Here is a 25,428-nt window from a genome sequence, read left to right as displayed (position 1 = left end):
GCTCTTGTTTCTTTCCCTATTTGACTGGTTGGCACAGTAGTAAACAGCACAACAGTTTGGTTGCGGTGACGTGACGTCATGTGCAAACAACCTATTGTAACCTAAATTTCCCTCCATCACGAGCAACTCAGCATGCGCTCAGTGTACAAGCTGAGCAGGGCTAAGATGGTCACGGAGCCTGCAAATGTGTGCACCGCTGCGTCCTGCAAACCACGCCCATGCAGAAAAAAGTCCCCCTACTCAGAGTTGATTGAGTTAATTCTGATCACCTGTTCTGGAACTGAAGACTTAGTTTCCCAATTCAGGCTCAATCAACTCAGAGGTCGGGATTGGGCTCAGAGTTTTTTGAGCCTGCTTTCTGAAATAGGGCCCAGGATGTGTAACTAAGCTGCAAAACACTTGGTACAAGTTGTGAGCTGTAGTTTAGCAGTAAATAATCAGCCATGTGTGTCTGACTCTAGACCATGGAGCTGTTAAATTGATAGAATGAGTTTGTTGCAGTGGTGGCTGTTATCTGTGAGAGAAGCTATGTTGTATGTGAACAGTCTGAACTCAGAGCTGTATTTTATGACAGCTTAAAGTCTACTTTTAGACATAAACTATGTGAGAGGGCCTGAGTTTAAACCTCCTGTCTAACACACAGCAGATTTAGAAAGAATTCAGGCTCAAAATAAGTTATCTTTCTGCTTCTTCACAGTGAGATCAGTAAGCAAGGGTACAAATCCCAGTTGTCTGAAATGAGTTATTTGTCGTGTCAAGGTGTTTGAGACCATAGATAGAAAGATTTTGAGCTTTTTATAGACGATCAGTAAGTGTGCTCACAAATCCTCTCTTAAACCTGTCACTGCTGAAGAAATGCAAGTTTTTGAGAGTAGAATTTTTTTTTTTGGCTCAGAGCTGACGTGAAAGGCTTTTAATGAAAAAAAATGTTGAGTTATTGTAGAATAAAACTATTAAGGATAAAAATGACAAAATGTGACAAACTAATGAAGAAGACCTATTCTTTATTGTCACATGTACATTGTACAGCGAAATTCTAATCTGCATTTTACCTGTCCTCTATAGGACAGTCAGCAGCTGCGTGCAGCTCTCAGGAACTAAATTCAAAACTTCAACTTGGGACTTGAATCCCAGAATTTATTTGCTGTGAAGCAACAGAGCTAACCACTGCGACACCATGCAGCATTTCTGTCTAAAGACCAAGAGTAAATCTTAAATAGTATTGTTATCCTCTTTCTGACATCAGACTTTTCATTAGCGTGGTAAGACCATGATGATGTGATCTGTTTCTCTTCCTGTCTCAGTTTGGACTCTCTCCAACCTGAAAGACCTGAAAGTCCACTGTAGTCTGGTTGGACCAATCAGGGATCCACTCTGTACCTGAAAATATAGGCAGCCAATCAGGGACTGCCGTGATGACGTAGCGTTCAGGCTGCTGCTTTTAAAAAGTAAAGGCTGCTCCTGCAGCAACAAGTGTTAACTCTAACATTAGCAGAGTAAACACAGCAGTAAATGAAGTTACATCAGTAATACAATTGACAACAACAATTAAACAACAAGGGGATGCACTGGCAGAGTTTCTCACAGTATAAGACATATTTGCTGTTTTTCTGACCAGATATAACGGAAGCTTGATTTACTTACTGGCTCTGTTAGTGATTAAGATAATGTTCCCTGGTACAGATAAGCTACAATGTTTTTGTTGTTTGGCCCCTGATTGGCTGATGGAGGAGAGGCTGCAAAACTGGGGGTCACAGCCATGCAGATGTACACTGGTTCACAATGCTTCAGACAGGCAACAAGGACGCTGCCAGCTGGTATTTAGCAGTCAAGAGGCAGCTGGCTGCTGAAGGAGAAATGCTGAAATAACATCATATTTGCATTATATTTGCAACGCCAGTGTATCACATAACCCTCATAGGGTTTGTTGCCAACAGTCACCTTCACATGCAGAGTATATATAGTATAATTAACTGACAATGTATTTGTGAAGTAGAGGAGCAGACACTAATGCTAACACATCAGTATTGTCAAAGTGAGTAACTCCAGCCTACTGAAAGTGTTTGGGTTGGCAACAGAGACAGTATAAAGATGGACAACATGACAGCTCCCCCAAAGTGTAACTTTTCAATCTGGATCCCCCTCTGGTGTCTGTCTGCAGCATAGGTCTTAAAGCCTGCCCCTCCATGTTAGTAAATGGGACATAGGCCAAACTAAAAACTCAAGTACACAGCACATAAAGTTTTCCCAGACCGAAAGACAGTTTGTCACAGATGGTAGTTCACATCACCCAGATGTTTGTTCAAGTGTTTTTGTGATAAATTCGGTTTTAATTAGTTATTTAGTTCTACAAAAAGGGGATTTTCCATCATGATTGACGGCTGTGACAGCCAATCCATGTACTCACATTTAAATGGGCTGTTCGTGATTAGTCAAACAGGTGTTTTGGTGGGAACTCCCCCACTGTGGATATTGATACTGAGCAGAATCCAGCTCTCAATAACATGAACATCGCAAGATGGCAGCGCCCATATCTGGGGTATTTTAACCTCACTTAAGCATAGCTGGGGTAAGTGGGGGTCTGTCATCCATACAGTCTGTGGTTGGTGGGTCCAGACTGATATGGAGAAACACAATGTTTAGCTCATGTGATCAGGACCGTTTCGACACACTAGTTTTCATGCCTTTCAGAGTGGCCGGTCAGGACTGAGAACTAAATGTGGTCAGGCTCCAGTTTGTACATATATTTTATTGTGAGCATACTACATTTTTTCATCTGACCAGTGTCGGACTGTCAATCAGACTGATAAGTTTCAGTTCTGTAATACTTTTTGGTGGTTTGCTGACTGTTGCACATGGTGGTGCACATTCATGGCACAAATTGTGTCTTTCACAGAACTATGATTAAGATTCTTTCTCAAAACATTTAATAAAACAAAAAACCCTTGTCTGAAAAAAAAAAAAAGAAAAAAATACATATTTCACATGTGCCTTCTCAACTTCTTGGCTTCCCTTATCACAGTTCAACCAAACATTTCCTGGTTCTCAGACTTTTCATTTTCATACCTGAAGACATCAAATTCTCCAGCATTTAAGAATAAAAGCAAACATTTGATAAAAATCTGAAAAAACAACAACATAATTTTATGCAGCAGAATGGTTTTCTTCTTCTCAACCCCTGCAGTCCTCACCCTAAATTGGGAATAACTAACCTCCACTGTCAATCAAATTCCGCAATATGGCTTTTCCTGCAAGAGGATAAATTGCTTATTGGATGAGCCATCTATGGTCAGTTTGAATTAACCCCATAACAGATTATTTCTTTTTCCAAAAGTTGCCATTGAGAATCAACATATATGAAATCTGTTTTGGCCACCTGACATCTAACAAATGACCCTGTAAAATGTGTATACTTGCTGCCTGAACAACATTTAACCACTAAAAATACTTCTTTCCAACACTGGCCGTGTCCCTCTAGCTCAGCTCTTCCAGTCCCAGGGGACACACAAGTCCCCATCCTGCATGACTGAGTAGAAGTGAGAAACACAGATGTGAAGGCCCTGCATAAGGGGAGAGCGCTGCTCTACCAGCCTTTTACAACACAGGATCATCTGGCTGGAGCTGACACTAGGCTCCTTGGACAGAGTCTTCAGAGACAGATTGTGGAGACACAGCTTCACCAGAGCCTCCTCCTCTGCCTGCAGCCTGGACAAACACAAACATCAATGAGTCAGTAACAGAGCTGATGACATCTGCTTTTGTGTTCGCTGTGTTCATAGTTTGGGTTAAAAGGAAAATTTAAGAAAAAATTATATTCAGTTGAATTTTGGCAGATGTGTGAATCAATGAATAACTGAATAATTTTTAGTATGGTTAATGCAAATGAATGCAGTTTCGACTCACTGTCGTGTGTAGTAACACTGAGGTATTTGTAATTGCTAATTGAAGTCCATTGATAAGATAAGAGTAGCCTTTATTGTCTCCCTTCAGAGAAATTTGTCTTGGACACCCAAGAGACCCAGGCTACACAAATATACAGTCAGACCACACTTAACACACAGTATCTTCCTTGGATCCATACAGTAACAAGAGAACACAGGCGACACTATCCCACACAAATACAACCAAACTACAATTGACACACAGTATCCCCACCAGTCGATACACCCAAAGAGCATTTAACAGTGCCCTGAATGGCATGTATGCTCTACCTTTGATAGTTACACTAAAGTCCTATACAAGATTACTGCACAAATGCCCTACACATAATTGCACACACACTAAGCACAAGTCAATTCATCAACCTTACATCAGATATGAAACAATGCCCTATACCAAAATATTGCACATATATTAAATGCAGAACTAAAATCCATAAACACAAGTCATAAGGAATTTTCAAGATGTTTCAAAATTAGATGTGTAGTAACAGACTTGGGCATTACACGGCCCGCCTGATGTTTCTGCCCGGCCCAGGAGGAAACCACAGAATTGTGTGGGTGAAACAAATAAACTAAATAAATAAATAAAATTAAATATCATAAATTGGCTTTTATTTTGAAACGCTTGACTGTTGAGTTTGCTTCCTGTGAAGCGTCAGCTAAATTGACATCTGGCTGAGGCGGGTCAGTTTGTGTGAGCGTATACAGATGCAGGGAGCTTCAGTTTCAAGAAGCCTGCTACTAGAAATGAGTGTTAAAAAAAAGCATAAGGTCTATCCCGAACATAGTGTTTAATAAGTCATGGATTACCACGTATTTTTTCGCGGATGTTGGTAGTAAAGCAGCTTGCTTAATTTGCAGCAAACGTGTTGCCGTATTAAAAGACTATAACTTGAGCTGTTACTTTTAGACAAAACGTAGAAAAATATGGAAATATGTCGGAAGTAGCACTGATAAAAGTAAACTTTTTCAGTGCAAGTCTGTAAGAGACCAGTACAATGAAGTACACACACGTGCCCAAACTAAAGATGTCTTTAAAGATGTGTGGGATGGGGAAAATATTACTGAAAACCCAGTGCAAACAGAGTCACTTGATCCTTTATCAGGATGCATTTGAAGTGGTGAACCCATTAGGGTCTGGAAAAAAGAAGCACAAAGTACTTGCAATGTATCTCACACTGGCAGACTTATTACCACACCACAGGTCAAGTATTGACCAGATGCAACTTGTTCTGCTCTGCAAAGAACAAGATTTAGTAGTATTTTGGTCAGGATTTGGTCATGGGTCAGCTGGTCAAAGATTTGAAAGATCTTGAGAGCAATGGCGTGGCGTTACCTGATGGACAGGTCTGTAAAGGAATACTGCATGCTATTGCTGGTGACAATTTAGGGTCACATGGGATTGGAGGATTTCTTGAGAATTTCAGCTTGAGTGTTCATTTCTGCAGATACTGTGAAATAGACAGAAACACATTTCAGACAGATCCTCTCTGCAGGCACGCACAGTGCAGTCATACAGAGAACATGTACAGAGACTTGAAGGTGGTTCGGTCCAAAGTGGAGGTATCAAATATGACTCCTTGTTCAATGAACTGTCCTTCTTTCATGTATGTAAGCCTGGACTGCCTCCATGTATTGGCCATGATTTATTTGAAGGCACTGTAGCCTCTGATCTCGCGTTATACATCCAGCATCTGGTGAAGGTCAACAAAGAATTCACTTATCTTGAGTTGAACCGAAGGATTAACCAGTTTAAGTATCAAGGGAATGATGCAAATGATAGACCTTGTGAAGTCAGTCCAGGAAGTGATAAGCTGGGTGGTCATGCTGTCCAAAATTGGTGCTTGTTGAGGATGCTGCCAGTGCTAATTGGAGAGAAAATTAAATCTCCAGGTGACAATCAAACTTGGCAACTGGTTTTACAGTTAAGAGAAATTGTTTCTCTTATTTGTGCACCAGCTATTTCAGCCGGACAAATTGCATATTTGAGAGTGCTTATTGATGAGTATTTGCATCTCAGAAAGCAAGCTTTCCCTGGTCAACCACTAAAGCCCAAACATCACATTGTAAGCCACTATCCAGAGCTCATAATCCGTTTTGGGCCACTTATTGGTTTGTGGACACTCCGGTTCGAGAGTAAGCATACTTATTTCAAACAGTGTGCAAGAAAACTGCACAATTTTAAAAACTTGTGCTCAACTCTTACAGAGAGGCACCAGCTCCTCCAGGCATATCTCAATGCTGGCAATCTCCTCCCACAGGCTGTTGCAGTGAAAAAGGCAGCTGAGTTTTTCCTACAGACTTCAATCACAGCATCATGGCATCAATATCAAGCTTTGATTTTGGACCTGATAATACTTTGATTGCTCATGTAGCAACTGTGAAAGGCACAAAGTACAAAAAAAAAAAAACAGGCTAATTTTTAAAATGAAAAGTTTGGAAGGCCTTGTGATGGGAAAGATCATTGTGGTACTTATCCACAATGGTTCAGCAGTGTATTTTGTCACTAAAAAATTTCAAGCCCTGCTTCTTCATGATATAGGTGTTTATGGCTTGACACCACTGCGGGAATGCTACTGTTGTGTTAAACAAGACGACCTAGTTGATTATTACCCTTTACCAGAGTATGCATTGTGTGACATGTCAATTGTTGTTCCACACCATTCTTTCCTCTCAACAGACAGCAATGGTGACCTTGGTGGACGAGCTGAAGGAGGTAGTCCGTAGAGCCTTGCCAAATCTTTCTGAAGCTGTCCAGGAGATTTTGATCGAGAGGTTAATAAGCTCTAGTTTAGAGTCAAGAGAAGACCTCAGATATGTCAAAGAAGATGACATTGCAGATTTGCTACCTGTTATTCAACAGAGAAAACTTTTGGATGCATTCAAACTGGGTATGTTTGCTTACTTGCTATTTCATTATACATCATAATAATTCATTTAAGGAAATTAAAAACTGTGTGACCTATTTCATTTTTTTGTCAATTTTAGAGGCAGAGACAATCACCTTGGACATTGAAGTCCTGTCTTCTCCCACCACTGCTGATAGCAGTGATTCTGCATCACTTTCCAGTCATTCTGCCTCATCTGTGGCCTCCTGCTCAGCATCTAATGTAACTGAAGACAGCCAGCCCTCCTCTCAGGTAAAGAAATCATGGCCAGAATCTTTTCAGGTGCCATGGAACCTCATGCCTGCAGACATTTGTTCAGCCATATCAGATGGTAAGAGGCCTTCACCTGCTGCACGGTGGCAGATGGTAAGAGTAGTAGCAGATGAGATGAGGAAAAATGAGGCAAACCCAACACGCTCACAGTGCCTTACAGTTTGCAGAAACATTGTCCGTCAATATCCGAACAGTTTTGCTGATCAACTGGACAATGGTAAGCTTCTGGGAAGTGGATATGAATCACTCCTAATCCAAGTTAAAAATCGAATCGAAAACCTCAACCGCACAAGCAGCTTTCAGCAGCACTGGACCTCTGGCCGTGGCGAGAAGAGAGGACCAACAGACACATATGGCTGTACGAGATTCCAGCCCAGCCTACCACCAGAGGAGACTGAAACAACAGTAGAGAGCAAACATCAAAAACTCCAAGAGATGTACACTCGGGAAAGAGTAAATGGAGGTGACAGAGCTGAAATAAAGCAGCTGACGGAAGACACATATTATCTACAACGGTGCCACATTAATGTTCTGCCAGCACCAACAATCGAAGATTTAAAATCCAAATGGCCCTACCTGTTTTCCCAGAAAGGACTCTATTCTCACTTTGAGCTTCTCACAGACATCCCTGTACTGCGCACTCTGGAGCTTGCCATAGAGGAGTGTGGTAAAGCCATCATTGAATTTTTTAAGACTAAACCCACCAATGCAAAAGTGAAGGAGGTTCTCTCTGTGTGTGAAGATGTCGAGTTGCCATGTTTTGTGCTCCAGCTTCTGATGGCTCACTTTCCCGAGGACATTACAAATCTGATCCTACTTGCAGATGTAAGTTTTCTTTTTATATATACATATACTATGTCATACAATGACTCATCTTATAACAGCCCAATTTGTATTTCACTTTCTATGTCATAGGGATCTGCCACTACAGCTGACATTGAGAGGACAATCAACGTACCTGAAACTCCTCGTCTGATACTACTTGGTATGTTTAACCACTGCATATGCAAGCAACAAAATTTTCTTTTAAAGGTACCATTCCAAAACAATATTGCTTACAAAATTAGTGAGTGCAATTGGTGAGATAAACTTTATATTGCTGACTCTGTGATCAAGGCAGGTTTGTCTTCAAAAGCACCAAAAAAACACAGCTGTTTTTTTTGCTACACATCCAACCAGATGCACAATAACTACTTTGTAACAAGAAAAAAACTTAACATTTCTCCCTGTTACTGTACTATTATTGCTTTAAGATTAAGATACAGATGGGCAGAATATTCATGATGGATTAAATTCTAAGTTTCAGGTGACATGGCAGGAATTCAGCGCTGGATGGTCAGCCTTGAGGGACACATCCTGTGTGAGGGGATTCAACCCACGTTCTTGACGGGGCCTGCTGCCTTGTTTTCAACGTTCTACACCTTTAATCTACAGTACCAAGAAGAGGCAGCATGCACCCTCGAGTTCATCCAGAGGTTAGATACTTACCTGAATTTTTCTTGTGTGTTCAATCATCTATAGATTGTCTGCCTTTTATTGTGGTATTTATCAGATTGAGTTCAATAACTTGATTTTACATACTTAAACACTATCATTTTTCAGACGTTTCATTGGAATCAACCCTGAGAGAGGCAGCAAGACTGGCCGAGGCAAAGTGGTATCCAAGAAAACGGGCAAAGTTACAACCAAGAAGAGCACAACTGTCAACCCACGTGTCCACTCTGCTAAAGAGACTAATGGATTTGGAGTGGGACTTTCCCTCTTATTGTTACCCACGTTCATCCTTCATCTCTCTCCCTGTCTGAACACATCTTTTCTTGTCTCTTTCTCTGATATTTTCTATTCTCTCAATCATTCACTCATGACATCTCAGTCTTACACCTTGTATTTGTTTTGTCATTCTTTATGTGTTGTGTTCTGTTTCTGAAACTATATGATCTATTTGGATGTTAAAGGTTGGAATGTTATGGTTTGCTGAGGTGTTAGTTCATGGCTTGGGACATTTTAAAATAGGGGGAATGAGGGGCAGCAATGTTAAATTTGTATGGAAGAAGTTGCTAGTATAAGTTATTTTGGAGCTGATCCCCCCCTGTTTTTAACATGTAATTTTTATATGTAATACTGTTCACTGTTTAACATGCAATTTGTTCAGCATGTCAAGTTTTTACATGTCATGTTAACATTAAAATGAAAGTAAAGTGCAATAAGAAGCTGCTTTTTCTCTTACATTTTATTCACAGGATTGAAAAATCGAAAAGGTTAATTTTATTACGGTTTGCCTTCCATGCTTGTGGCCAGGTTTTGTAATACCTAAAGTCAGTGACAGTCTTGTAACTTGTTTTTCTTAACAAAATTGCAGCAACATAATGGCAACTCAGCTGCCACTTCTTTACTGTTTTTTTTTACAGTTCACATTGTTTTTTTTATTTACGGTACAAAACTGTAAATTTTAGTGACAGTAAATAGATGTTAATTTTACAGTAACATAATGGCAACTGAGCTGCCAGTTCTTTACTGTTTTTTTACAGGAAATGTATTACAGTGTAGGCAGGAGAAGACTGCAAGGGGTGCTAGGGCAGTGGCTTAAGCTAAGCAGGGACAATGGTTGAATTGGGAAAGTGTAGAGAGTAGGAAGTTTAGCTGGAGGGACCTGTGGAGTATGGAGGAGAGCCGCATTAGATTCCTAAAAGGAGCTTCTAATGATGTGTTGCCAACCCCCCAGAACCTGAAGCTCTGGGTAAATGGCGACCCATCATGCCCATTGTGTTCAGGTACTGCAACCTTAAGACATAATCTGTCAAGCTGCAAAATTAGTTTATCATACGTGTCGACATAATCAGGTGTTAAGAAGCTTAGCTGCAGGTATTAAAGAGAGAAGAAGACTTCAGGAGGTTTTAAAAAAGAGAGTCTATTTGTGTGTGTGTTGTGGGACTAACTAGGTGAAACACTGATGAAAGGAGGTTCCCACTAGATTACCCCAAAGATGTGTTAATTTTCACTGCTCTCTATTTAAGCCATAATATCTGATTAGTGACCTTAGGTTCTTCATTGAGAGCTTGTCCTTTTCTGGAGCACAAGTTTCTTGTGTTTTAGTTGAACTGAAGTCCTTCCTCGTTCGAGTGACGGAAAGAAGGAGGGGGTGGCAGAGCATTCAGCCTGATTGAGTCATTAGTGTAGTGCAATATGTTTTTTGCCAATTCAATATCGATTCATAAAATCCTGAAATCAATCATTTCCGTTGCAATGACCCTCGCTCCCATGGGGGCAGTGTGATTGCCGCCGGAGTGTGATTGATGTTGATCAGAGGCCCCGCTCGACCCCCAAACAACGTCTGTTATTTATTCATTAAAAGGCTGACAGTGGTATGTAGTGGTGTGTTAAAACCAGCACCAACAACATTAAAAGCCGACGTTTGGATACACAAAGTCGATAGTAGTTACATAGTGTGTGGGCCTTGTGAGTCAATGTTAAAACACTGCAACAATACGATCAACCTAGGTAACCATTTGAGTTGACAACACACAGATGTTTTGCAACCTGTTGCTAACGCTAAAGCTGTAGATCACACACACATGCAGGTTGACAAATCCTGCATAAATGTTTATTACTTTTGTTAAGTTCCGCTCAGGCAAAAATGTGCACTTTTCTGAACTTTAAATTTATTTTAGTTTTAGTTTTAATTTTTATTTAATAAGGAAATGTAATGGTAAAATACATTTTGGTGTCAGTTAGCTCTAACTCAATACAGATAATACATGCTTTATTGAACACATATCAGTGTTCTAATGAATTATCTGGGTATTTCTGACATCAACACACAAAACTGAATAAGGACAGAGGGATGTTGTATGCTGTAAAGACCTCTGATGCAATCTGTGATTTGTGATAAATAAAAGTGACTTAACTCTCCCACCATGAAGAGCTGCATGTCTTTTTGGGAGACTTTGCCGGAGGCTACATGAGGGGTTGGTCCTCATTTTACCCATGTTTTGTATTTTTCGTCCTTCAGCCAGTGCTCATTAAAAAGGTACCTTTCTGGCATGTTTTAACTTTCCACTCACTGTATCTTTAGGGGACAGAGTCACACAACAAGACAGACAAACAGATCTCAGTCACATGCAGACGCAAAGGGGCAAGCACCAATAAATTGAAACATTTACAAGGATTTCAAGCTCCTGTCAATACCCTGAGAAAACCCTTCAGTAAATCTTTTCCCCACTGCTTGTCTCCGTATCTCTTCTCTAATTCCATTAAAGTTTTGTCAATTTGGGGCAGTACTCTGTTGTAGCCTGCCACGCTATGAACAATAATGCTGCTTAAAAAAAAATAAATCAAAAAATAAAATGTGAGCTGTCTGTGGGTACTTTCAAGTAACAAATCAAATCATCTTTTGGGAGGAGGCAGCTCTAGAATAAACTATGATTTTTGACTCACTGATTTTTGCGATGGGTTCGCTGTCTGGCCTCGGGTGCGTGGCTCTGGAGGAAGACCTGCAGCTTAGGAGGATCACAGATGGTGGGGATAATGAAGTGCCCCATCTCATGAAGACTGGGGTTAGAGCAGTCACTATGATTAACACAAACAACAAATGATGTCTTACTGTGTGCTGACACAGTAGCATGTCACATGTTTGAGGTGTTCAGTGGTAATGTGAAAGCGTACTTCTCCAACAACATTGTGAGCCCCTGCAGGCTCCTGGGGTGCAGGCGAAGGTGTCGGGACATCAGACTCTTGTGGAAGGTGCTAAGGGTGCTGTAGTGCTCAATGATGGGCTGGACTGGTCCCAGCCTATCCACATGGACCACCTGAGTCCCACCCAGGAGGAAGCTGATCCTCTCTTTCAGCCAATCTGTCTGCTGTTGCAGGCTGTGATAGCTGGGCAGCTGGTCAAACATCTGAAACCACACAGGCAGAGGAGGGGTCACAAAACAAGAAGGACAAAACAGATGTGACAGCAAGAGCACTGTGGCTGCATTACTTTGGTCCACTGATGATGAACATCCATGGTTCCCAGCATAATGTCTCCAGAAGCATTCATCCCTGACTGGTCAGCAAACACCACAGTGTGTCCTGGAGGGAAGGTGGAGGGGCAGATTAATTCTACACATCTATGCAAGTGAATTTTGTTGGTCTTAAGCAGTGAAGCTAAATCAGAGAAATCAGAGGTTGAAAATGATGCTGTTTTGACACTGCATATTTAAAACACTTAAGTTTTACAACTGCCATGTCGAGTTGGGTTGAATCCCGGTCCCCGGTCTGGTCTAGTGTATAAACTTAAAACTGTTTGACTGTAAGCAAACTCACAAACAGCCATTTTCACACGTTCTGACACACTAAAACGGAGCCTAAATCAGCATGAGTTCAGACAGCGTCACAGTGCTAGGCCGAACTTTTATTGCATTAGAAACAATCAAGATTTATAGACTTTTTTACCCAAATTTTTTCAAGACTTATCCATGCCTTTAAGGTAATTTTTTATGACCATGCATTACACTACTTTTGTCTTACTTTCACCAAAATGACATCAGAAGTGTGATTAGCTACTGTAAATGTAAGATGATCATGTTTCAGAGTTGGCAATCAGAGAACAGAAGATCCAGTTTATTGCAATTCATTAACATACAAATCCAGTAGTGGGCAATGTTGTGTTTTTTTTTTTTTTTTTATGAAGGCTCACCGACAGAGAAAGTCTGAATCATTCATGCATTCATCACATGCAAAGGTTACCACTCTGTCATAAGATCATCCTCCTGTTGACAATAGTGTGATGATAAAGAACATTTCAATAGCCTTTAAAAAAATCAAATTAAATTAAAGCTACAAGCAGCAATGAATGGGCCTTTGCACCGCCACGCAAGTTGGGGTTGCTGGCAGGACTTCAAGTGTCGCAATCATTCATTTCAGTGAAAGTTGGATAAAGTAGAGAGTTCAGACCCTTGAGTGAGATATTTCACATGGTGTAGTACTTCCTGTGGCCAGTAGGCGGCACTGGAGGCCACACAAAATCTACATCATCTTGGTCTACGTGATTTGTACACCAAACCATGTAAATTTCATGTAAATCAAAGGACAGTTGTGTTACGAGGCTTACTTCCTGTTGCCAGTAGGTGGCTCAGTAATTATAATAATTAAATGAGATGTTGATATGTTCAGGGCTGCAGCCTGACAACAACTGTTAAATCTGGGGCCAATTGGTCAATGCAAACTGAAGTTAAAACAACTTCCGGTTTGGTGGTAACCACTGGGTCTCCGTGGCAACAGCGTTCACGGTAAACCTATACTTCAGAGGGAGGCACCATTAAGGTCTTAAAGCCTTTGTCACCAGATTTGAAGTGAATTGGATGAAATCTGTAGGAGCAGACCATCAAAGAAGAAAGCATGTAATTTCCATGACATGTCATGTTGCCTGTAGGGGCGCTATAAGTAATGATAATGGTTGTCATGTAGAAGTAGATACATTTCCTCCCACCCAAGCATGAGACAAGTAAAATATCAGATTTTTCACCAGATAAGTCACTCAAAGTTTCATGACTTTCATTCAGTGAAACTTGGAAAAAGTATGTAGAGACTTTGGACCCTTGAGGGAGATATTTCACATGGTGAATTACTTCCTTGGGACAAACAAAATCTACGTCATCTTGGTCTACATCATTTGTAAACCAAACAATGTAAATTTCATCTCAATGAAAGGATAATTGTAGGGGAAACCATACTTCCTGCTGGAAGTAGGTGGCGCAGTGAGTATCATAGTTCAATGACATGTTGATGTATTCAGGGCTGCAGCTTGACCACACCTGTAAAATCTGGGGCCAATCGCTCGATGTAAAGTGAAGTAAAAACAACTTCCTTTTTGGCAGTCACCACGGGGTCATCGTGGCAAAAGCATTCATGGAAAACCTATACTTCGGAGGGAGGCATCATTAGGGTATTAAAGGTTTAGTCACCAGATTTGAAGTCAACCGTATAGGATATATAGGAGCATTCCATCAAAGACGAAAGCATGTAATTTCCATGACATTTCATGTTGCCAGTAGGGACTAGTAAAAGTAATGGTAATGGCTGTCATGTAGATGTGTTCAGGGCAAGACAGTCACCAAACTTGGTGAAGATTGGACCATGTCCCTCAGAGTTATAAACTACTCCCTGGTTAATGGTGAGACATGGAAATGATTGGCCCAGTAACAACCGCACAATGTGACGAAAACTCCCTAAAGTAATAACTTTTGATGTCCCAGGCCTTCTGAGAGGATTTTTAAATTTTGAAGTCAATCGAATGAAATCTGTAGATGATCAAAAAATTGCAAGCCCTGAAAATGGCCGAAAATACGCCAAAATTACGCCAAAATTGCACATTCAATTCAAAATGGCTGACTTCCTGATGGGTTTAGGGTATGGGTCCATGAGGCTTTTTTGTAGGTCTTGAGCTGTTACACGTGCCTCCCAAGTTTTGTAGCTCTAGGTGAAATGTACTGTGGGGGCTGCTTTGTTGAAATCTGTAGGGGACCTTACAAAGCCATTTTGGCACATCAGTCCAAAAAAATCACATATGTGCAAAATCGTCATATAGATGTGTTCAGGGCTGGATTCCTATCAAACATGTGACGTTTGGGTCATATTGGACCATTTATAACAGAGTTACATACCATTTCCTGGCAGAACATGCAAATTAGATGCCTCATACAGATCACATGGTGTGATGAAAACTCATGATTTGAACAACTTTTGCTGTCAAAGGTCTTATGAAGGTAGCCATGACATTTGAAGTCAATCTGATGAAAGTTCTGGAACTAGTTCTACGACCCCTGAAAATGGCCAAAAATAAACCAAAATTACAACTTCAACTAAAAATGGCTGATTTCCTGTTGGTTTTACGATATGGCCCCAAGATACTTTTTTGTAGGTACTGGGGTGTTGCACAGGCCTCCAAAGTTTCACAACTGATACATTTCCTCCCACCCACACAGGAGACCATTAAAATATGAAATTTTTCACCAGACCTGATAAGTCTGCAAAGTTTCATGACTTTTTAATATGTTAAAGCCCTCAAAAAAGCAATTCATTCAAGAGAAAAAAATGCTAATAATAATAATAATTAAAACTGCAAGCAACGATGAACGGGCCCTCGCGTCTCCATGCACGTCGGGACTACTACTCTGTATCAAGCATGAGAAATTTTGGGAACTTCCTGTTTAATGGTGAAACATCAAAGTTGATAACCTAGCCATGCCCACATGGTGTGATGAAAACTCAGAAATTGAATAACTTTTGATGTTCCATGATCTTTCATTTCAGAGAAAGTCAGAACAAGCAGGCAGAGAGTTTTGATCCATCAGTTAGATATTACATGTGGGGTAATACTTCCTGTGGCCACTAGGTGGCCCTGGAGACCACACAATGCATGTCACCTCGGTCTATATCATTTGTAAACCAAACCATATAAATGTCATTTTAATCAAAGTATAGCTGTGTTAAGAGGCTTACTTCCTTTTGCCAACTGGTGGCGCTGTGATTATCATAACTTACTGACACGCTGATGGGTTCAGGGCTGCACCTTGATCACACCTGTAAAATTTGGGACCAATCAGTTGATGCAAAGTGAAGTTACAACAACTTCCTTTTTGGCGGCGAAGACCATGTTGCCATGGCAATTGTTCATGAAAAATCTTTGACATAGTAAGGAAGCATCGTCAAGGTCTAAAAGCTTTTTTTTTTTTACCAAGTTTGAGCAGAATATGGTCAACCAGTAAGGAGGTGCACATCAAAATATAAAACATATAGTTTCCTGTCTCCAGTAGGTGGCCCTGTCATGATAACTTGATAGAGCCATGCAGATATGTTCAGGCCTGGACTCTTATCAAGCATGAGAAGTTTTGGGCAGATCAGATATGTTTGGCTGAGTTATGACCAAAATCATGTTTCATAGCCAAACATCAAAGTTGGAAATCAAGCCACGTCCACATGGTGTGAAAAAAAAATCAAAAATTTAATAACTTTAAATGTCCCATGATAGTTCATTTTATTAAATGTCAGAAAGTGCATGCAGAGAGTTTGGACCATTGAGTGAGATATTTCACACAGTGTAGTATTATCCTATGACCACTAGGTGGTGCTGGAGACCACAAAATCTAAGTCATCCTGTTCTTCATCATTTGTAGAGCAAAGCCTGTGAATTCCACGTAAATCAAATGATAATTGTGTTACAAAGTATACTTCCTGTTGCCAGTAGGTGGTGCATTGAGTATCATGGTTAACTGACATGTTGATGTGTTCAGGGCTGTAATCTGATCACACCCGTAAAAAATCTGGGGCCAATCGGTTAATGCAAACAGAAGTTAGAGCAGCTTCCTGTTTGGTGGAGAATACTGCATTGCCACAGCAACAGCGTACATTCAGTCAGATATTTCATGTGGGGTAATACTTCCTGTGGTGTGGTGGTGGAGCTAAAGACCACACAAAATGTAAGTCATCTTGGTCTACATAATTTGTACACCAAACCATGTAAATGTCATGTAAATCAAAGTATAGTTGTGTTTTCCAGTTGGTGGTGCTGTGACTATCATGCTTAATTGACATGATGTGTTCAGGGCTGCACCTTGATCACACTTGTAAAATTTGGGGCCAATCGGTTGATGCAAAGTCAAGTCAACTTCCTGTTTGGCGGGTGACCCCATGTTGATGTTCATGAAAAGGCTCTGAAATCACAAGCAGGCATTGTCAAGGTCTCAACACTTTTCTTACCAGTTTGAGCTGAATATGGTCAGCCTGTAAGGAGGTGCACATCAAAATATAAAACATATAACTCCCTGTCTCCAGTACGTGGCGCCAAGATGATAACTCAATTGAGCCATGCAGATGTGTTCAGGCCAGGACTCGGGGCAGATCAGATGATGTTTGGCTGTGTTACGGCAACTTCCTGTTTCATGGCAAAACATCAAAGTTGGAAACCAAGCAACGCCCACATGGTATGATGACAACTCATTTTTTTTAAGTCAGTTGTTATGTCACATGTCTTAAGGTCTTAGAAACCACATTTGAAGTCCATTGGGTCAAATCTGGAGGAGATATACATCAAAGAAGAACCTTTGATTTTCATGTCATTTCCTGTGGCCAGTAGGAGTCGCTATAAGACATGGTAATACTTATCATGCAGATGTGTTCAGGGTGACTGTCATCCAACATGTGCAAGCAGCGATGAAAAGGCCCTCTCACCCCCATGCAAGTCCAAGCTACTGGCAGGACTCTGAGTAACGCAATCATCCATTTCAGTGAAAGTCAGAAAAAGTACGCCGAGAGTTTGGACCCTTGAGTCAGATATTCTACATGGTGAATTACTTCCTTTGGACACACAAATTCTATGTCATCTTGGTCTACATCATCTGTAGACCAAAACATGTAAATTTTATGAAAATCAAAGGATAGTTGTGGTATGAGACATACTTCCTGTTGTAAGTACTGTAGGTGACGCAGTGAACATCATAGTTCAATCACATGTTGATGTGTTTAGGGCTACAGCTGGATCACAACTTTGAAATTTGGGGCGAATGGGTCGATGCAAACTGAAGTTACAACAACTTCCTCTTTGGCTGCAACCACTCAATGGCAACAGTGTTCATGGTAAACCTATACATCAGAGGGAGGCATTATTAAGGTCTTAAAGGTTTTGTCACCAGATTTGAAGTCAATTGGATAAAATCTGTAGGAGCAGTCCATCAAAGAAGAAAAGCATGTAATTTCCATGACATTTCATGTTGCCAGTAGGGGGTGCTCTAAGTAATGATAACGGTTGTCATGTAGATGTGTTCAGAGCAAGACTGTAATCAAACATGTGAAGTTTGGTGCAGATTGGAGCATGTCCTTCAGAGTTATAAACTACTTCCTGGTTAATGGCAAGACATGGAAATGTGTGGCCCAGTAACGGCCACACAGTGTGACGAAAACTCATAATGTAATAACTTTTGAGTTCCAGGGCCTTCTGAGAGGATGTTTAAATTTTGAAGTCAATATGATGAAATCTGTAGGAGAAGAATGAGCAATAGCAACCCCTGAAAATGGCCAAAAATACACCAAAATTGCACATTCAATTCAAAATGGCTGACTTCCTGTTGGGTTTAGGATATAGGTCCAAGAGGCTTTTTTGTAGGTCTTGGGCTGTTACATATGCCTCTAAAGTTTTGTAGCTCTAGGTGAAATGTGCCACATGGGCAGCTTCGTTGAAATCTGTAGGGGGCGCAACAGAGCCATTTTGGCACAGAAGTGCAAAAAAAAATCATATCAAATATCACGTTTCAGGTCTTCTGATGTGTGTGCCACGTTTGGTGAGTTTTGGTGCATGCTTGCCCCTCAAAAGGTGCTTTCAGTTTTATGGCGATTAAAGGGTAACTTGTTTGATGAAAACTCAAAAGTTTAATTTTTGTGCATCATGAAGGTCTTAACAATATTCTAATCAAATGTGAGGTTAATTGAGTTAACATGCTACAGGGGAAAAATCAAAGAGTAAAAAAAGTAACTTCCTGCTACCAATTGGTGCGTTATGACTATGATTCAAAATTTACCTTGCAGATGTCTTCAGGCGTTGACATATCTGTGAAATCTTGTAAAGATCTGACCATCTGGGGCAAAGTTATAACAGTTTTTGATGTCATGTAGAAAAATCGAAATTATCCACCCCAAGCCGGTAACGCCTTTCAACAAAAACTCACAATATTCATTTTCAAGCATCATCAACATTTTTAGGATTTTTTGAGACCATTTTGAGATCAATCAAGTCAACCTATTAGGAGCTGGACATCTTACTGTAAAACTTTGCCTTTCTTTTGCCAATAGGTGGCGCTCGCATTATCGCTTAAAATTGTCATATAAATGTGTTCAGGGCGGGACTCCTATCAAACTTGTGAAGTTTAGGTCATATTGGACCACTTACAGCAGAGTTACATACCACTTCCTGTTTGCTTCCTGGTTCATAGCAGAACATGCCAATTAAATGCCTCATACAGATCCTTCAATTTCAAGACGGTCCTCACCCCATTCAGTGCTCGGGCCCTAATAATTCTTTCAGTCTGATGAAGGTCCTCGCCCGGTTCGGTGCTCAGGCACTAATAATAATTCCTTGCACTCCAAGAGGGTCCTTGCACCGTTTGGTGCTTGGGCCCTAATAATAATTCCTTGGATTTCAATAGGGTCCTCACACCCATTCAGTGCTCAAGCCCTAAAAAATCCAAGGATTTCAAGAGGGTACAGTGTTTCCTCTACACTCATTTAGGAGTGGCGGCCCGCCACTCCTAAATCCTACCCGCCCCTCCTTCAAATGTCATTTTTTTTTTGGTTGTTTTTTTTTTTTTTAAATTGCAAATACACCACCGCTGCATCACAGCACAGTCCTGCACTGCGTTGGGTGTCGCGAGTGCTGAGGCAGATAACTATCTTGCTCCGTATCTACTCTTTGGGGTAGATACCACCGCCCCCTCCCACCCCTCAACAGAACTAATTGGTGCCGACGTTAATTAGCTACTCGCATCCAGGCATCAGGTCGGAGAGTCAGAGGAGTGTCGGCTTGAAAATAGCGTGCAACTTACCGGAGAAAAGGTAGACTTATTAGCTTAAGAAAACTTATAATAGATTTTATTAGTTAAATAAACATTCGCAAAATATTGATGGCCAGCTAAGGTTACGTAGCTTAAGTTAATTGGGCCCGGTGCCAACTCAACTCAGTGTCGCTAATGTGAGTAAACTAATTGATAGCATTAAGCGATATACACGCCATGATGTAACTGCTGACTGCATTTTCAGATGAGCTTGTTCAAATATTTTTCAAAGAAGAGAAAGACACCTGATGAGGATGGCGCTAGTCAGGTATCATTAGCCTTTTTACTGACTCAAATTATGATGGTTAGGTAAAAAATTATGTTCACACTTGTAATCAAATGTGACGTGAGTGTAAATTATCTACCGTTAATGTTTTATGTAATCGTATAAGACAAGTAACAGACAGGGAGGAGCAGTGGAACAAAGTGAAGGAGAGCAGAGTACAGGAGGGGGAGTGCCGAGTGAAGGAGCAGGAGAGCAAAGTGATGGTGCAGGAGAGAGAGATGAGAGTAGAGGAGAAAAACATAAAGGGAAACACAGGCTATCAGGCTGGGACCCTAAATGGGTTGAAAAAAAAAAAAAAAAAATTTAAAAATTATTGTTTCTATTTGTAGGTGAAGACTGACTTGAGAAACAGGCTGCAGGGGGATCACCTTGCAGCATGTATGCATCAACGGGCCACCTCTTGGGGAATTTCCGTACAACAGAGCCTTAGAGCTGTTCTACAAAAAACCAAGAAAAATCCATTGTTCTGAGCCTGGGTGCAAACTTTGCCACTGATTACAGCCCCATCAAGAAATTATTATTTATTGTTTTTATTATTTTATTGTTGAATTTTTGTTATTATTTTTTATTTTTACATTCAGCCTTTAAAAAGCGTCATTTGTTTACGCCGCCACGGCTCCCCGGAGAGCCTGCCCCCGCTGCTGAAAAAAATCCTAGAGGAAACACTGGGGTACTACGCCAAATTTGGCAGCTTTCTGGCTGTTGGACCAAGACCTCAGAAAGCTTGCTTGTGTCTTCACAACTTGTAAAAATTGTGAGAATTAGCCGCCTTTATCACCCATAATACCTCCACAGTAATGGATTTGTTTGCACCCAAAATGGTCCCGTTTGTAGGTGGTAAAGAGGAAAGCACTGCAGACGGCAGTGGGTGTCACGTTCGTCAACAGGGTGAAAAAACCAATGATTGGAGTAGATTTCTGTCAAAGGCTCAAAATAAAATGCCTTGTGTCAACAACTGATGGGATTCTATTACTCGTCCTTCCACAGAAATTTCTCCAGAATAGATTATTTTAAATTAGTAACTCTCTTGTTTTCCAGACAGACAACTCTGAAATTCACCCGATAATTATCTCAGACCACAGACCAATCAGTATCAATGTAATACAAGACTAAGCCCCAACCCTTTTGTGGACAGAGAAGTTGTCAGAGTACTTTTATTTTGAAACAGAAGGAGGGAAGTTTAAGTAAAACAGACTACATATATATGTATACACGTGTAAAAATTTAAATGTGTATGAGTAGCAGGTTTACCAGAACTATCAGGGATGCTGTTAACATGCGCACTGTAGCCTATACAGTAGGAGCACAGTCTAGGAAAACGTACAATTATTAAGCAGCCTATGAAAGAACAACAGTAAAAGGGAACTTCGGGAGGAAAGTGAAACTACAACTCCAGGTGACAACAATGACAGATAACAAGCCAAAACTATCCTCCTTGTCAAGTGCTGATGCATCTTATGCAAGTGAGCTACATGATTTCTGTGCTTGTTTTAAAGCCACCTACACCCAACTCGCAAACTCAGCTATAGCAGGGATTAATGGATGGGTGGGTACACCTCTGACACCTGCCTCCCTTTTTTGAGCATGTCAGAAGGGCTTTCAAGCATCTTAACATCGAGAAAGCAGCGGCGCCATATGGCATCAGTGGGCATGTCCTCAAAATGTGTGGTGACCAACTAGCACTGCTGTTCACAATGATATTCAATAGCTCACTGGCTTCGTCTGTCATACCCACAAGTTTTAATATGTCTGCCATGAATGAGTATTGCCCAGTGGCTTTCATCTCTGTAGTTATGAAGTACAGTGAACCCTCGTTTATCGCGGGAGTTGCGTTCCAAAAATAACCCGCGATAAGTGAAATCTGTGAAGTAGTCAGCTTTATTTTTTACTATTATTTTACAATGCAATACTGTACTGTAGAATGAAACCAAAAATCAAAACCTGTTTTCAGGCCCAAAATTTGTTTAAGAAATAAAAATATTAACGTTTTCTTACAAATAACTATGATAGTTTAAAGAACGGTATTGTAAAACAATAATTTGAATACAGTACAGTATAGTAATGAATACAAGGTTGGAAACATTGTCACTCACGCGTATTTCACAGTCCCTCCAGCTGTGCCTCTCCGTCCTCACTCCGCTGCGCTGTAGCGTCTGTTTCAACTGCAGGCTGCACAGGAGTCTTTCTCCGAGAGAAGAACATCGTTATAAATGCACTGTAAAAAAAATCCGCGGAGCAGCGAAGCCGCGAAAGGTGAACCGCGTTATAGCAAGGGTTCACTGTACTTTGAATGTCTGGTTAAGGATTTCATCTGCTCCTCACTGACCAGCACATTGGACCCTCTAGAGTTTGCCTAGCCTCCCATTCGGTCTACAGAGGATGCCTCCATATGACCCTATCTATCGAGCTGTGCTGCATTTTAAGTGGACAGGAGAAAGATACTAGATAAGGACACAACTGATGGAACCAATGGGACAATTGAGACAAATAAAAAGGCACCACAGAAGATCACAAGCACATCACACGCATCAAAGAGATGAATTTTTGAATTATTCAGTTGTATGGCCTTCAAATAAAGAGAAGGAAAGAGGTAGTTGATGTTCGTCTTGATCTCTAAACTTTTTTCACCACTATCCAAATGGTTATTGAATGTTAAGATTTCACCAGCTACACAAAAGATTACCATTGTTTGGATGGTAAATTTTAAATAATATGCTATGACAAGACAGGCAGATTTGGATTACTGTCAGCTGTGAGAGCAAAGAGATGTCCTGTCCTCAGTGAGACGTTTTACCTTGGAGGTTGATCAGGGCCTCAGGGTTCTGCTGAGACAGTCGGCTCAGACTCTGAAGTTGACTGCACCTGTGGGCCACTCCCCAGCTTCTCTGCCACCTACACAACACAACTGATGTCTTTATCATGGTAATATGTATACAGGCTTACAAAAGATCAGGCACAAATCTTGAATTATAGCTGCTATGCAGCAACGGGTCAGGGCCAGGTATTTTTAGCAGCAAGCAGCAGATGAGTTGGTATACAATGAGCAACATTAGAACATGCATTCTGCATCACATGAGGCTAGATAAAATTCTGAAATGTTACACACTGGATGAACCACGAACCTTTAGGATTTACTTGGCAAGAATTTGTAAGTACTATTTACAGCACTGTTTAGTCAAACATTTTGATGCACTGTAGGCTCAATTTTTGATCAATCAAAAATCTTGATTTGATAAATCTTTGCTGTACCATTTGTGTAGGACAGTGTCAGGATGAAGCAAGTTGATGTCAATTGAGGAAAAAATGTGGGAAAAGAGAGGTTTAATTAGTTTTATCGTTTTTGATTAAAAAAAAAAAAACAGAGAGATGGACTTCATAATGTGTACCACAGTAAAGTGTACAGAAAGTTCTTCACAAATGGGCTTATATTTTAGTGTGTGTTGCAAAGCTGCAGCATGCATGAATGATTTATTACAGATTTTCAAACTTTTAAAATTTAGAGGGTTGCTGTAGCGCCACCAGCAGGACTTTTTGGCTTGTGTTTGCAGCTGAAGAAGTTTGGCATAGCACAGGAACTTATGTGCAAAATTTGATTTATTTTTAAGCATGGGAAGTTGGATTTCCTCAGAATAACAACAATAACAATAACAATAACAATAACAACAATAATAATAATAATAACTGCATTGAGGAAAACAAGAGGGACCACCAGATTTGCTGCCCAGCCCAAAATAATAATAATAATGATAATAATAATAATAACAATAATATAATAACACCTGGGAAAACAAAAGGGACCAGCAGCTTTGCTGCCCCACCCCTAATTGAAGCTCAAGAGTCCCAGTTTCTATGAGAATCTTTTTTTGTGTCATTTCAATCATGCTTTGCCATTAAGTACAATAGAGAGGAACAAGCCTTAGGGCTGACTGCTGATTCCCTAACTCTAACTAGGCTGACATTCGTTGTTACTCTGCACTGAGAGCCAAAGAGCCAGGATGTTGAACCAAGTAAGCGTTTGATTATTATGCCTAGCACAATGCTTATCAGATTGTTCAGACAGATAAGTAGACATTTTCAGGTAGACCACAGAGTTAGCAGCTCCCACAGCACTTACTAAGCATTAGGGCAAAGATTAGAGATGAGTGTACCTGATATCCACAAGGTCAAATTTCTGACACAGTTCCTTCTTCAGTCTGTCCAGCTCTTCTCTCAGAGGAAGACTGGCCCTGTGCTTCTTTGTTGCCTCAGGTTCATTGTTCCTGAGCCACAAGCTGACAAAGAAAAGATAATATGAAACCAGTTTGAGTTGAATATTAGAGGAAGACTTCTATAAAAACACAATGATCGACATCTTTAGTTGTGATAAACCCACATAGAATTATCCCCAAATATGCAGCTCCCCCCATGTCTATGGAGCTTTCAAGCATCCTCTTTTTACACCTCACAACTTTTACATTTTTACTCAGTGCACTCATTAAGCTTGTTTCCAGCAGCAGTGGCTATTTCCTGTTAAAAAAAAACTACCTGGGGTGCCATCCCAATGAGGGGCAAAACTGCATCTAGAAAAACCATTTTCACGTGAGTCATCAGTCTGAACAAGGTGCGAGTCAAATGGACATCAGAGGACCTTTTCTGACAATTTGTAGTAAAACATTGCCCACCAATCAGCCAAAAATCCATTGGAATAGATTTAAGAGCATACCTACCACATACATAGTAAAACGGCATTTTTAGGGCCCGAGAACTGACCACAGTGTCCAATTTTATCACCTTCGTGATGAAAAGTTATCAAAGGTCTGCGCAAAACTGTTGTCGAATTTTGATGTTTCACCGTAAAACAGAAACTTACTGTAGTGCGAACATTGTCCAATCTACCTGAAACTTCATAGGTTTGATAAGGGTCTCGCACTGAACACATCCATATGACAAAATTCACTCTGCATCCTGTAGCCACCTAGTGGCTACAGGATTTTTTTAAAATATACTTTTACAAACTTGACCAACATAATTAATGGGATCCAGTTGAAATCCTGCCTGATAATCTTAAGACCTCCAAGACTGGAAGTTATCAAAGCCCCAGGCAAAACTTATTGCGACTGTCTGTGGCTTAGCATCGAATGTTAATGATATTTTGCCATAGAGGGGGAAGTTATTATAACTTTACTGAACATGCTCGAATGTTCTCCAAACTTGGCAGGGTGGACAACAGTCCAGCACTGAGCAGGTCTTTAAGCTAATTTTGCTTCAACGACAGCAGGTAGACAACAGGCTCTGTAGCTCCTCAAATCCTTGCTACTTTTTTTGCTATATTTTGCTATTTTTTCGACTCCATGGCCCCTTCTGCTGGAGCATGACTTTTCTAGGATAGAGAAGGACCTATCAACATTGGGAAAAAGTTGTGTGGACTTTGGACTGAATGCAACAAATCGCAAGAGAATCCCCACCAACAGCATATACCC

At 40.6% G+C, this 25,428-nt stretch overlaps 1 protein-coding gene and 1 long non-coding RNA gene across 10 annotated transcripts in view; one reads left to right on the top strand and one right to left on the bottom strand.

Annotated features, from left to right (window-relative positions):
- tcaim (T cell activation inhibitor, mitochondrial) overlaps window positions 1-25,428 on the bottom strand; it is a 51,391-nt gene that overhangs the window by 12,285 nt on the left and 13,678 nt on the right. For 4 of the 9 annotated variants that reach the window (XM_042490860.1, XM_042490862.1, XM_042490861.1 and 1 more), the window contains 6 exons: window positions 24,118-24,240; window positions 22,764-22,861; window positions 12,081-12,172; window positions 11,765-11,997; window positions 11,537-11,668; window positions 988-3,705 (listed from right to left, as the gene is read on the bottom strand). In XM_042490860.1, the coding sequence (XP_042346794.1) occupies window positions 3,480-3,705; window positions 11,537-11,668; window positions 11,765-11,997; window positions 12,081-12,172; window positions 22,764-22,861; window positions 24,118-24,240 (904 nt within the window). In that variant the 3' untranslated portion in view covers window positions 988-3,479. Of the gene's footprint in view, window positions 1-987; window positions 3,706-5,190; window positions 5,393-6,760; window positions 7,497-9,658; window positions 9,753-11,536; window positions 11,669-11,764; window positions 11,998-12,080; window positions 12,173-22,763; window positions 22,862-24,117; window positions 24,241-25,428 lie in introns of those variants that run through there. The other 5 variants (XM_042490865.1, XM_042490868.1, XM_042490866.1 and 2 more) reach the window with 4 other exon arrangements.
- LOC121946337 lies at window positions 8,424-9,205 on the top strand. The gene is made up of 2 exons (XR_006106003.1): window positions 8,424-8,577; window positions 8,705-9,205. It is a non-coding gene; the product is annotated as an uncharacterized LOC121946337 (long non-coding RNA).

The sequence above is a fragment of the Plectropomus leopardus genome, chromosome 7 (assembly GCF_008729295.1).
Source record: "Plectropomus leopardus isolate mb chromosome 7, YSFRI_Pleo_2.0, whole genome shotgun sequence".
Taxonomy (NCBI): Eukaryota; Metazoa; Chordata; class Actinopteri; order Perciformes; family Serranidae; genus Plectropomus; species Plectropomus leopardus.
Note: the sequence above shows the minus strand (reverse complement) of the source record. Positions and strands in the feature narration are given on the sequence as shown.